Raw genomic sequence first — 14,598 nt, forward strand, 5'->3', positions numbered from 1 at the left:
GGTTGGATTGCAATATGGAATCATGTGTCTTGAAGGTAGACAGCCACAACACAGTCTTAAGCCTGCAAGCAAAGGATGATGGAGGCTGACATTACCATTCTGAATCTCAGGAATTTGTTCAGTTCTCTCAAGCTGAGGATAGGACAAAGACCCCATTTTTTCTTCACAGTAAGGAAACATCAGGCATCTTTTTTTTAAAATTCCAGCTCCTCCATGCCTCCGAGGAGAAGCAGGGAGGCCGCTAATTCTTTCAGTTGATTTTCAGAAGAAGGGTCACCGCAGATGGATGGGGGACAGGAGGCACAGACTGGAATTGCATAGTGTACCTATAGAAGAGGACTTCTAGTACCCATTTATTGTTGGCTATTCCAGTCCAAACATGACAAAATAGGAAAAGATGGCATACAAAGATAGGGTTCAGGGATGGTTCTAGTCTGGCTAGGTTATGACTCTTAACCTTTATGTCAAACATGCTGTTTCAATGAAGTCACAGTGGCTGGTGACTGCAGCAGGTGGCCTCCTTTGAGTACACATGGGTTTCATCCTCAGAGGATAATCAGGAGGCCATTGTTGAGAATAGGTGGACTCAGATTGAAATCTCTGGGTATTTATACCATGGCCCTGACATGCAAGTTGTTCAGATGTCAATGTGGCTTTGGAGTCTTTCAAGGAATGCAAGACTTCATCTGTTCAACTGCAAAATAAGTCTGCCCTCTCAAAGGGCAATTCCTTTAAGGTGTTATGTATCTCCTTTGTGATGCCTGACACTTCAAGCCATAAAGCCTCTCCACTGTAGCTGCCATAAGCCACAGATCAAGCTGCAGTATCAAAAACATCCATAGCCACTTGTAGAGATGATTTTGCCACCAGTTGCCATTCAAAGATTACAGACTTTAATTCCTCCTTAGCTTCTGGAGGAAGCTTGTTCACAGAGGAAGATAACCTGGTCCCATGCCAAAAAGTCATACTTAGTGAACAATGCTTAGTAATTGCTATGAGTAGTTGGAGCAAAGTGCAGGAGTAAGCTTTCCTTCAAATGAGATCAAGCTTTCTGGAGACTTATCTTCAGAAGTAGCATGTGGTAGGCCAGGCTGCCTAGCTTTCTCCTATGCCACAGGGACTACCAAAGACACCGGGGTCAGAGGTATACAGAATGGTTCGAAAGCCCCTCTATGAAACTTAATATCTTTTTTTCCCCACTTGCTTTGCAGTTGGGCGAGGATATCAGGGCCCGGATATCTTTAGCTGGCTCCAAAATGCCTTCATTTATAGGCCTTGCTAAACTGCCCAAAAGAGGAGGAAAGCAAATAATTGATGGGCCTTTTCCACAATCACGGATGTCTCAATCTCCAAGGTATCAACAATTCAAGATAGCAGCTCTTGAAAAGTTCTGAAATCATCTGGAGCTGGTATGAGGGCAGAAGAGCCTGCCTTTTCAGGACATGATGATGATGGGTCTGTGGGAGAAGTTGAAGGGTACCGGACCAGTGGTTCAGGGCTTAACTCCTCTTTATCCACTCCCATCCCTGAGAACTTCCGTGGGAAGTCTTGAAACTGAGGCCACCGGAGAATGAGACCTACATCTGTGCAACAATCGGGAAGGAGACCCACTTCTAAAAGCACCCTAGTAAGCCTAAATAGGCATAGTGGAAAGTTGTATGCATATGGTTAACCAGGTTAGTTAGGATACAGTTGGCTGGGCCCCTGCCATCCACATGGTGGGTAAGCTGGGGCTCTGAAATGAGGGATTCTGGTCTGGAGGAATGAATCATCTCCTGATCTTGGAGAGTGATGAGGTGAAGGCTCCCAGCAGCACTGGACGGGGAAGAAAGTACGGTCAGGAAAAGGTCTCCTCTATCTGCAGTGCTGATCTCTCAGGCAAGGTCTGTACCAGGAGCTTAGACATTTGAATCAGTGCCAGATGATGCACACTCAGTAGAAAAAATGGTATGGGAAAAGAGAACTTCCATCACCAATAATGCAATAACCAGAACAACAGTTAGTTCCTCAGTTGACAGTGTCAGTATTTCAATTTTTGGTTTAAAGGAATCTGTATCAGATGTAGGGACCAGAGAAGCCTCAGAGCCCTTCAGTGCCAAGAAGAAAGTTGAATCAGTGTCACTTGCCCCTTTAGTACGAGAGGACTTCACTCTCCTCCAAAGAACTGAGTGTAAAGGAAATAGCTCTCCTTGAGGCCTCTCAACTTTTCCTTTCTCAAGGAAGTAAGATCAGTACCAGGTACCATGTTTGATCCAATGCTCTGATCTACCTTACCTCAGTGTGGAAGAGGCAGTACTTGTCTTTGTTGCTGGAGCAGCTAACAGTGCTGAGCTTGTCTTTGGCTACTATGTCTTTATGGCCAGTCGGTCCCAGATTTGACTTCTTATGGATACCAGCCTTTGCCGTTGCATCCTGGATGTCATAGGAGCACACAGACTAAGAGGTGGAAAGTCCCATCTTGGAGCTCCATGCCCATTCTTGTGGGTCTGAAATGCCCCTCACAGGCTGCTCTATAAGACACAATTTTAGCCTCTCTCGATTTTCTTGTTCTGGAGAAGGGACAACTGGCAGATGGAGCATCAATTAGGCAGAAGGCTCTCACCAAGACAAAAACAAACTGTCTGGACGGGGAATAAGCCAGTCACAAGATGGGCAGGATTTGAAACTGCTATTTTAAGTGGTTGTGGCACAAAGTGCGGAGAGAAAATAAGGTTTTTTTAAAAATAAAGTATAAACAAAGAAAAAATTAAAGAAAATGGGGGAGATATTTAAGGAATTAACCCTAATAAGCTAGATAAGGATAGATTTGGAGAATGGACTAAGGGGCAGCAGGCAGAATGCCTGGTTCCATCTCACTGCCACAGCTGGTAAGAGGGAACTAAGAGATGGTTGCAGCTGCTCTGCCCTTTATGCCCTGGGGTTGCTGGGAGCATGAAGACATGGAGGGAGCAGGCATGGCTCCAGAGACACTAATATTCAAAGATTCTGAATGTATATGAGGTGCACTTGCACACAGAGAGGGATCCCCATAGACAAACACTCAAACAATGACCGAAGTTGAAAGCACACGGGGTGTTTCCAACCATGTCATTTTGTGTAAACTATTGATGGAGTAATTTGTACTGGGTATTATCCAGAAACAGTTCCAGAAGTCAGAGTAAAGTTAAAATTAAACACTTATGATCAAACACTATCTTTAAGCCAAGCATGGCGAGTGCCTAAATTCCTGTAACATTTTACACTGTGGCATTACTGGAGCTAAACTGACACTCAGAACCATTTAGAAATTCGGTCACAGAATCAAATCAAGTTTTTCTTTCCCACTCCTCTTTAAGGGGGTATCACAAGAAGCCCAGTCACCTTACTACTGTGGTGCCGTTGCCCACGGGCTATACCTTTTTGTATAAAAAATGACATTCTGAAGGATCAAGTCCCAAAGAGCACAAAACAGAGAGTACAGAATTGGGGGGGGAAAGGGGTGAAGGAAGCGAAGGAGGAAATCAGCTCAAGAGCGGTCAACATTGAAATCAGACCAAATAGGCAAACCTTGCTTGCCTCTCAGAATAAACGGCTTTCTAATAGGTCCTGTTTACGAAATCTAAAAACATCACTTCTCATAATACTGCCCTCAAGGACTTCTAATCTAAAAGATTTGACAAGATAGAACTGTACTGATCAACTCATCTACCATCCCCTTCCAAATTTATTTTTCAGCAATCTATTAAGTACTTGACATGCAAATCCTCATACGTGGATTTTTTATTTCCAGCCAGCTTGGTCCTTTGATCTTCCTACTCATCAAGAGAAGTTCCAGGCTAGAAGTGTTCGTTCCAAATACATGAGAAAATGTCTCTCCTTTCAGATCTTGAGGAAGCCGGGGGAATTCAGCCTGACATAATCAAAAGAAAGGGATAAGTCATTGTATTTAAAAAAAAAAAAAAAAAAAAGGCATGTCAACATATTATGCTCAAGCAGCAGTATAAACAAACTAAACCATATCTGAAATGTGCCAGTTTCACAGGAGTAAAACTCCGTCTCATCAGAATGATACTACTTGGGTTGCTATAATACAGACTATTGTTTTAACAAAACTCTACATAAGTAGGTTTTGATTAATTCCATTTTTACCAGTAAATATCTGCAAACATCTATTTCACCGAACTTACACAAACCAATGAAAAGGAATTCCCATCAATAATAACTGAAATGTACAGAAATGCAAAGTAAGAAAAATGCTGCTTGAGAACTTAAGAGTCAGAATCCACTGAATTTTGAATTAGGCTCGTTACAAACTAGTGAATGAAAAAGTAAAAACAGGTATGATTTGTTGATTTAAAGATATTTACTCTGTATATTTTGACATATGATGTTGACAATTTGTGTTTTCGTGATTTATAAAGCTTAACTTTTTGAAACTCAATGTCTACTGTAATTAAAAAAATTGTCTGGCCTCCTCTTTAATTTTCCCCAACTGTGAAAATTTAAATAGGAAAAAAAAGAAAAAAATGCTTAAAAATAAACCCACATTATCTGTGGAAATTATAAAAAAAATAAAAATGGAAATCTGCAAGCCTACACATAAGCCAGGAAATTGATCCAAAAAGGTACACGCCAAAATCTGTGTGCACATGGGAAACAAGAGTGTGTTGGTATCAGCCATGACCCACATAACTCAACATTTTTAATATAGAAACTGCTTAAATAAATACTGCAAGTTAATTATATTGTTTTATGCATCTGACAGCTTTCCAGCTACATTCACTGTTTGCAGACCGATAAGATTAGAATGCTCCTGAAGTGCTAAAGCAGCATTTTGGGCAGCTAACATGCATTTACTTTACCCTTCAGATATGACCTTAATCCCTGCAACGTGGCTGAACGCATTAAGATGGTGCCTGTAATGTCCCCAGATCAGCAATTAACAAAAGATATTTAGAAGGGAATACTGTCAATTTGAAACCTAGTCAATTTTTTTTAAATGATTAAAATTAGTTGTTACTATCCCTGTCCCAGAGTCTTGCTGGGAACTTGTGTCTCTGTTACTGTATTTCCCTCATTTCTAAAGAAAGTTTCTCTTGCCCTGGAGCCTCATAAAAGACCAATACAAATAGGACATTTGTGTATAGTAAGTTTCACTATCACAAGGCACTTAAGCATATGCCTGATTTTAGGCTGAGAACAGTCTCACCTGGGTGTTTAAAGTTACACACATTTAAATACATTGCTTAACTGAGGCCAAAGGGCAAAAAAGTAAACAAAAAAATAAAAAAGAAAGCCTGACTAATCAGGAATAAATACCTCCATAATAAATACCTCCATCATTAACATTGATGAATGAGATTTTTGTTTTAATTTCTTCGTGTTTTATTTTTTGGGGAGTGCAGCTAACACCGAGATAAATAGAAAGCTTTAGTAGATCTAGGATATACTGATTTAAAATGTTTTAATTTGCTATTCACTTTCAGTTTCATTGTAATTAACTAGCTACAGCAGGGACTGGCCAGCACATCAATGATATAAGGAAAACAAAAACAAAAAAACATTAAGTTAAATAAGCTCCAAAAGACAAATTTTAAAAATAAAAAGCAACTAGTTTACATGTTGCAAAGTGGGTGTAGCCATAAGTTAAGGACAAAATTCTGTTATTATATGTACTTATGTAAATAAGATTAAGTTCAATAGAACTATTCCAGTGATGTGGCCTCTCATCAGATTAGTTTTACTCACCAAATACCTAACTTCTAGGTAGTCAGACTTTGCTGGAACATCCGGGATCTCAAAAGCATAATTCTTTTCAACTTTCTATGCAAAATAAAAAGATTTTAAATACTATGTATTAGGTGCTAAGATTTTTTTTAAATATCAGTATACTGAACATTCATTCTTTCCAATAAGAGAAAAAAAGGAATAAAAACCAAACGTGATGCAAATGCTCATTCATCTGATCTCATTACTCTCCTTACAGCAGCTATAAAGCTTAGCCTCCCTTTGCTATTGGACAAGTAGGTCTCTAACATCATGTTCATAAGTTACTAGCGATGCTAAAGCAGGCTCCAACCACACTTAGTCCATGTCCACACTGCACTTTTATCGTTAAAAAACTTGTGTCACTCAGGGGTGTGGGGGGGAAAAAAAAAATACCCCTAAACTACAAAAGTTTTAATGACGAAAAGCACCGGTGTAGACAAAGCCGACAAAGCTACTGTCCCTCATTGGGAGTGGTTTTATTTTGTCGTCAGGAGAGCTCTCTCCTGGCGACAAAGAGTGGCTTCACTGCCTGCCTTACAATGGCACGGCTATAGTGGCACAGCTGCTCCATTGTAAGCTGCGCAGTGTAGACACAGCCTTACTGTTCAGAACTATGTTAAAATTGCCTGGAGACTAAGGATTCCGGATTTGCGTGGCTATCCTGTGCTATTGCACCAGCTGGAGAACAGCACATTGCACCCATTATGCAAACAGATGGTGAAGAGTCACTTGTGGTGCGTGTTATTTGTATTGCCGTAGGTCCTACTGGCCCTAGTCATAGACCAGGACTCCACTACTGTCTTGTCTTTTTAAAACACATAGGTTCAAACCACTTCTTGTGGATTTAACCTGACTATGGAGTAAAAGAGAGCATGTGAGCCTCTGATCATAACTGCAGTGAAGTGTAAAGAGCCGTAAAAATGCTATCTGCCCATTAAGTGTTCTTTCAGAAATTAGACATGGAGGAGCAATGATTGGCTGTTAAGTTTCAAAGCTTCCTTGATTGACGTTATCTTCCCTTTGTTCCAATATAAATCATCAGGTCGTGGATTAGATGTAGTTCTATTGAGCGGGTCACATCAGCTTGGTATGTAGCAATATTTTCACTTAAGTATTTTCAATCATTTTGTAAGGAGAGGTTTTCGAGCAGCGCTGCTGCAAAAGTGCAAGCCCTGCCAGCTATCAACTGAAATTTACAGGATTCTGGTCAGTTTCACCGCTGCTCTTCAGAGAATCTTGTCAGTTTTGCTACTGCTAATCACATCAATTTCAGTCAGCAGCTGTTGGGGTGTCCAAGAGCATATTTTGTTTCAGAAATATCATGTGTCAGTGTTTTCAAAAATGAAACTTATGTAATTTCCAGTTTCTGGGAAATTTCAATTTTTACTCTGAACTGGAACAAAACCAAATTTTCCCACAAACCAGAAATCCACGTAGCCACTGTAGCTATGCACTCTGCACATGAAAACAAAGCAGATTAATTTTATAGCAAGTTGACTTCAGATGCCAATGCCTTTTTTGAAATAAATTGATTATAATGGAGGAAATAATTAATGAAAACTTCTTCCAAATATTTCAAAAATAGCCCTGTTAATGGATGAACTGAATATATACATTAAAGCTACAGGACAAAATTTTAGAGCCAATCCTTTTTTTTTTTTTTTAAAGTAAGTAATTGTTTAAGCCTATTGGCTTTGGAGAAGCTAATTTACAATTTTAAAATCGACTTCAAGGAAAGCTGTATTTGTGTCTTAGGGCCTGATCCCGCAGCTCCCATTGAAATCAAAGGCAACTTGAAGGAGGAGAATTTCAAAGAATTGGCAAACTAGAAAGCAAGCCTTTTACTACTGTAGTTTTGTTTATTGAAAGATAAAGAACAGGCCAAGCATGTTTTAATACTGAAGTATTAATGCCTCAATAAAAGGCATGTTCTTTAAAAAAAGTTCATATGATATGCAGCTTTGTGATTAAAGGTATTAAATTTTTCCCATCCTTTTTTGGCAATGCAGGAACTATGATTAGCTAAAGTATGTTTATGTAGTGTTCAAAGCTTTATAGGAGACCATTCCCCCTAGCCTTCCCCATCTAGCTAGTCTTAATATACAGAGACAAGTCAATTCAGACCTGGTAGCAAATTACCATCTGAACAGTACGATACAACATTTGTTTGTCCTCTCTCTCAGATCAGTATTTGGTCTTCACACAGAAGGCCTTTGTTTGATATCTTGCTATGCAATGAATAAAGCTATCATCATCATATTGAAATACAGGCCTGTCTATCTGACAAGACTTGTACTGGGGTAACTGCAACACCCAGTGTAGACACACTGCACCTATATAAAAGAGGGTTTTGCACTGTGGCTTACCCCACTTTCAACATCTATAATCTCTACCTGCAGTTGTATCTTTATTTTAACCTTTGTTATCTCTTCCTGTATCATCTTTTAACTGTCACTCTGCACGTGCACAAGGTTTTTTGTTTGTTTGTTTGTTTTTAAAAAAGAGTTCTTCTGATCCTTCAGCACCTTTTCAAAGGACAATCCAAAGCATATGCTTTCAAGTCATTGTTACTGAAGCCCGCTTCATTAAACTTTAGTTATTTTCTTCAGGGTTCTTCAGATTTCTCTTCCTGAGCAGTGAGCTAGCATATCCCTGCTTTACACCCAATCTTAAAACTACCCACCTACATCTCCCATTTACAAGTACAAGTACGTTATAATAAGAACATACAAGTAGAAACAGTGAAAAAAATTCAAAGGTAAACTTGTCAGAATTATTTTGATCATAAGAAAATCTGAAACAGATGAAATGTGTGTTGCTGGAATGTGCCAAAGAAGCATGCAATCTGTCCACTATTGAAGGCTGAAAATATTGCACTGGATTACATATTGCTGCACATATGTATGATATTTATTGGGTGAACTTGCTATTTAGGAGCCATTTGGGAAGCACTTGCATTTCCATCATGCTTTAGAACATTTAGAGTTGTCCATCAATATTTTGATTTTCCCCTCATTTTACACACCTGTGTTTTTATTCATTCTTCCTCTGTTTTCCTCTGCCTTTCAAACCCCTTGTCAAACATTTTACACAAGGGTTTAATGACAGCATTGATCACTAATCCAAGAAAATAAAACTAGTCCCAAAGTTATACTGTAATGCTTTGTGAACGCTCAGCTTGAGACTCCAAGAAAGTAGGAAGAGCCATCTGAGCACTTAATGGAAGAAACACGATGCTCGAGTTGGACTCATCTTCATCCAAGTCTGGACTGCAAAGAGACACTGGCATTTTATCCACACACATTAAAGAGGGGAAAGGGAAAGAAAAGTTAATGAGTGCTTGTGAAGTGATTGAATAAGCTTCCTCACACAGCTCTAGCAATGCACTTCAGCCCAAATTTGTGATGCCCTTGCTAGAACAATTTCTGCATATTTTGCTTTGCAGAACTGTACCTTTATGAACAGATTCCTCTGACACCTATTCTCTATCCCACATCGTGTCTGCCTCTATTTTCCAATAGAGCAACCTTTTCCGCTTCACCGTTCTCTTAACTGCTTGTGGAGTGGCCCAAATACGTAGAGGAGTCACAAATGTCAAGCACAACTAGGGATCCAATGAACAGTTTAAATCTCAAGATGGCATCCTAATTCCCACAAAAAGGGAACGTTATCGGACTTATTAATGGTTTACAGTACAGTAGTGTCTAGAAGGTCCAACCAAGATCAGGACCCCCTAATGTGCTAGGCATTGTACAGTCATAAAAAACAGTTCCTGCCCCCAGAGAGCTTAAAATCTAAAGAGAAAAACAACAGATAAAAAGTGGAAGGGAAAAAATAAGCAACAAGGTGAAGCAATTTGTTCAATGTCACTGCAGGTCAGTGGAAGAAAAATCAAAGAACCAAATTTGAAGTCCTAGCCCAGTGCCCTATCCAGAGGGCCACAGGTGGTTTTTCCCCCTTATGCTCAATATTCATTACAAAAATTAGGATGTTTAAGAGAAATGAATATTGGCAGTCCAGGAATCAGTACTGTCAGCATCACAGAAGGACTGCTGTTTAGTTGCTAGCTCACCTGGGCATGTACACTTTCTCTATTCTAGTAAGTGAAGCCATGTTGTGTGTATCCCTCAGCAAGCTTTGGGCAAAAAAGTGCATTACAGTAAACTGGAAGTGCTACATAAATGTAGTACACTGACTTCTAGTATATGTGGCAGAGACGGGGGGAAGAAGGAAGACCTTGAACCAGGTCCATTAGTGGTTTGGGGTTCACAATATAGAAACAAAATTGATTCACAAAGTTGTGTTGGCTAAAACTGTACTATTAACTAATCCATTGGCAGGATTTTAGCAAGGTTTAACATTTATAATCATGATGGCACGTATACAAACTGTTTGGTCATAACCATATTTGAAAACTGTTTTGAATGTAACAAGTCCTAGTAAGAAAAGTCAGGACACAGCCTTAGATCTCAAAGAAAGCTGACTTCTCACACAGAGATGATGATGCTGACCTTTTATCAATATTCTGCCATTAATCATATTAGCTTTGGGGTTAAAATTCTGTTCTATACTAGGCTCATCTCCAAACTCTGTTTCACTTATTCTTGAGTTGAGAAAGATTCAGATAGTCACTGTTACAGGAAAACATACACATACATGCAAGTTATAACTTTGCCTTTTCCACCCACACACCAACCAGCATGGCTATCCACTGAAAGTTTTCTGCCCTCCAAAAACAGAAAAATAGGAAGGGATTGAGCGTGATGTACAAAAGAGACGAACCTTGGATCTGAACTTCATGATCTTGTATTTTACAGCAATCTGGTCATTAAATTCTTGGTAGATGTTCATCATAGTCACAGGATTCTCTGTCTCTTTACCAGAAGTTAGGTCCATTTGCTTTAAAGAGAGTCAAATCAAATTATTTCATTTACAGATTGTGACAACAAACATTAACAAGTCAGCAAAATTCAGGGTTATTTTAATGGGTAAACTGACATACAATCAAAGCTTGTAGCCAAGGAATATTATGGCACCAAAATAAAGGAGTTCACAAAATGTAAAATTTATGAAATACTACTTAAAACAGAGGACTTGGAAACTTAACATGGTAAGCAGGAGATCACCCAAGAAAACTGCCACCATTAGTTTCAGGTAAAGGAACTGCCCTTTTCTTAGCCACGTCATTATAGCTTGAAAATCAGGGATATTCTACTCTGCATGATGAATATCACATATGCAACAATCAGCACAGCTTGTTTTTTCCATGTAAGCAAGTCAGAAGGCATTTTACTTCAATAGCTTCCCATCAGCAGCCCACTGAAATTCAGGCCTACCATCTCACGTGGCAGTAGATAGATAATTCTCTCAATATTTTTCACTGTCACACAACAGCTGACATAGGTCTCTGCTGATTCAATCCACACTTTACCAAACAGAAATACCACACCTGAGAAAGGAAGAAAAGACTAGATATTAGGGAACCAAAAATTCTCAAAGATGCTGCTAGCAGAAAAGCTGCCACTTTAAGTATAACTAAAGAAAGATTAATTCACCCACAGGACCAAAGTAATTTCCAATTTGTAGTCCTTGACAGTTCCATCTGCTGACAGACAGTGCTCTACAAATATCTAAGCAATCACTTTATAAACCTAGTACTTATGTGGTCCTTAACCATCCACCTCCAAAACTGTGGTAACCAAGCAATGTCAAGCACAGAAGATGGCATCACACCACTATCTTCTGTTCTCAGAGTTCTATTCTTACAGCTTCTCATTCCCCCTAAAGAAAAAGTAGGTGAAGAAAGAAAATGCTGAAATGTGTGTGGTGTCAATTATTCCATAAAAGGCTCGAACCTCCCAGATGGAGGTGTGTGAGATGGTAACCAGGACAATGAAGTTTTTTCCTTACTCAGTTCTCCAAGATTAAGACTCCTTTATACCCAATTAAGTTGGTGGAAGGCCTTTTGCAATCCACTGAAAATTTCACTCAATAGATTTATCAGCTTCAAGTCCCAAACTTATGAATTTTCGCAGCAATAATTCCCATAGTAAAATCCAGAAAGTTTTATATTTGACAATTCACTGCTCAAAAGAATAGCACACACAAAAAACAAGACCTCACAAGTACAACAATCTTTCCTGCAACTCATGGTCAATGAAATAATTCCCCTGCCCCAAGGGCTCTCCTGCACGGTGCTTGTCACCTGTCTTGTTCAGTGAGTATATGGGGCCACTAGGAGGGTTAGTGAGGAGAGTTCATTGCATTCAGTATGCTGATGGTACCCAGCTCTACATCCCCATCACATTTGACTCTGCTGGAGCAACGGGATGCATTTCCCAGTGCCTAGAAAACTTAGGTCTTGGATGACAGCTAGCTGGTTGTGACTCCATCCAGGTAATAGAGAGAGAATGGTGAGGTTAGCGGAAGCAACTGGAAGTTGGTGGAACTTACATCAGCGCCCCTCACAAAGGGAGTGCAACAGTACAGGTGGACAACTTGGGGATGCTGTTAAATTCAGGGTGCTCCTGGATGTCCAGGTAACAGGTGTAGCCAAGACAGCTTTTTCACCAATCTTTTCTTTTCATTGTGGACCTTGCCACAATTATCCACATCTGCATCACCGCAAGATTAAAGGTACAACGAACCAGCTATAATGCACGCTACATGGGATTACACCTTGGAAACATTTGAAAGCTGAAGCTAGCACAGAATGCTGCAGTCCACTTAAGTGGACTTGTAAGATGGGAGCACATTAAAACAGGGCTGTTACCTTTCAATCAGCTTCTGGGTAGCATTCAGGAGTTTGGTTTTAACTAGGATTGGAAGGATTATATTTTTATTGGTAAATGTCGATTTCACTCCCCCCTCACACACACACACACACACACACACACACACACAAATATTTCTATTGATGATGGCAGAAATTTACAGACAGGAAAAATTAAGAAAATTGCTGCTCAAGAACAAGGATGTTTACTCTGTATAGTCTGACATGTGATGTCGACAATTTGTTTTAAGAACATAAGAACGGCCATACTGGGTCAGACCAAAGGTCCATCCAGCCCAGTATCCTGTCTACTGACAGTGGCCAGTGCCAGGTGCCCCAGAGGGAGTGAACCTAACAGGTAATGATCAAGTGATCTCTCTTCTGCCATCCATCTCCACCCTCTGACAAACAGAGGCTAGGGACACCATTCCTTACCCATCCTGGCTAATAGCCATTAATGGACTTAACCTCCATGAATTTATCTAGTTCTTTTAAACCCTGTTATAGTCCTAGCCTTCACAAGCTCCTCAGGCAAGGAGTTCCACAGGTTGACTGCGCTGTGTGAAGAACTTCTTCCTTTTATTTGTTTTAAACCTGCCACCCATTAATTTCATTTGGTGGCCCCTAGTTCTTATATTATGGAAACAAGTAAATAACTTTTCCTTATTCACTTTCTCCACATCACTCATGATTTTATATACCTCTGTCATATCCCCCCCAGTCTCCTCTTTTCCAAGCTGAAAAGTCCTAGCCTCTTTAATCTCTTCTCATATGGGACCCGTTCCAAACCCCTAATCATTTTAGTTGCCCCTCTCTGAACCTTTTCCAATGCCAGTATATCTTTTTTGAGATAAAGAGACCACATCTGTACGCAGTATTCAAGATGTGGGCGTACCATGGATTTATAAAAGGGCAATAAGATATTCTCTGTCTTGTTCTCTATCCCTTTTTTAATGATTCCTAACATCCTGTTTGCTTTTTTGACTGCCGCTGCACACTGCGTGGACGTCTTCAGAGAACTATCCACGAGGACTCCAAGATCTCTTTCCTGATTAGTTGTAGCTAAATTAGCTCCCATCATATTGTATGTATAGTTGGGGTTATTTTTTCCCAATGTGCATTACTTTACATTTATCCACAATGTGATGTTGACAATTTGTTTTAACAGCTATAAAGCCTTCACTTTTTGAATCTCAAGATGTACTGTCATTCAATCACTGTCTGACTCCCCGCTATCATCTGAACCTCTTCCCATAATCTCCCACAACCATGAAAATCTACATTGATAAAAATGTTAAAAAATGCTTCAAAACAAACATTACCGACCCAAAATTATTAAAAAATAAAAATCACATTCCGATAAGCCTAGTGTTAACCTATAAGAAAAATCGTTTCATAATTTTGGACTTGGTTACTGGAGATTTCTCTCTCCTCCTACAACATACTGCCATTACTGAGATCAGAGGTGTTTGAGCTGGAGCTCCTTCAATATAAACAATTTTTGGGAGGTCTTCCATTTCAGGACTTGCTCCCTTGGTCTACCAGAGCCCAGGTTCTCTTTCTCCCTCACCTCCTTCATTAAGCCTTTAATAAGGGTGTGGGCTAAGGTTGAGATATTTAGGAGTAGTTCCTGGTTTATTCTTAGCTTTTTAAGCTATGGGACAGGTGACCAGAGCACTAGATGGACACCTATTGTTTTATTTTATTATTTATTTCATCAAATTTTTAAGATAGGAGTACAGCCTTCCAATTCTTTCCATAAAACAGTTTAAGGGAACCATGAAGGAAAACAGATTGTATTTCAAAGTTACAAATGATTTTAGAGTCTTATTTATCTTGCAGTCCAGCTTCATTTCAAGCAATGTATTTGACATTGTTTATGCCCATTTTCCATAAAAATAATGAAACTGTTAAACAAAAAGTAATGTCAACATTTACTTCCCCCCTTGCACTATTAATTGAAACCAGGTGCAGTCTATTATTCAACCTTGAAATGTCAAAGTAAGGACATTCTTATGCAAGAAAAACATGCAAGAAAAATAAATCCTTTCATAATTATGTTCCATTCAGCAACCACT

At 39.5% G+C, this 14,598-nt stretch overlaps 1 protein-coding gene across 1 annotated transcript in view; it reads right to left on the bottom strand.

Annotated features, from left to right (window-relative positions):
• The window catches only part of POLA1 (DNA polymerase alpha 1, catalytic subunit), a 329,016-nt gene that overhangs the window by 290,055 nt on the left and 24,363 nt on the right, over positions 1-14,598 (bottom strand). Inside the window, exons 11-14 of the mRNA XM_065423293.1 lie at positions 11,085-11,197; positions 10,531-10,647; positions 5,728-5,802; positions 3,751-3,889 (exon numbers count right to left, since the gene is read on the bottom strand). Coding sequence (XP_065279365.1) covers positions 3,751-3,889; positions 5,728-5,802; positions 10,531-10,647; positions 11,085-11,197 — 444 coding nt within the window. The remainder of the gene's footprint in view (positions 1-3,750; positions 3,890-5,727; positions 5,803-10,530; positions 10,648-11,084; positions 11,198-14,598) is intronic.

Source organism: Emys orbicularis, chromosome 1, assembly GCF_028017835.1.
Source record: "Emys orbicularis isolate rEmyOrb1 chromosome 1, rEmyOrb1.hap1, whole genome shotgun sequence".
NCBI classification, from domain to species: domain Eukaryota; kingdom Metazoa; phylum Chordata; order Testudines; family Emydidae; genus Emys; species Emys orbicularis.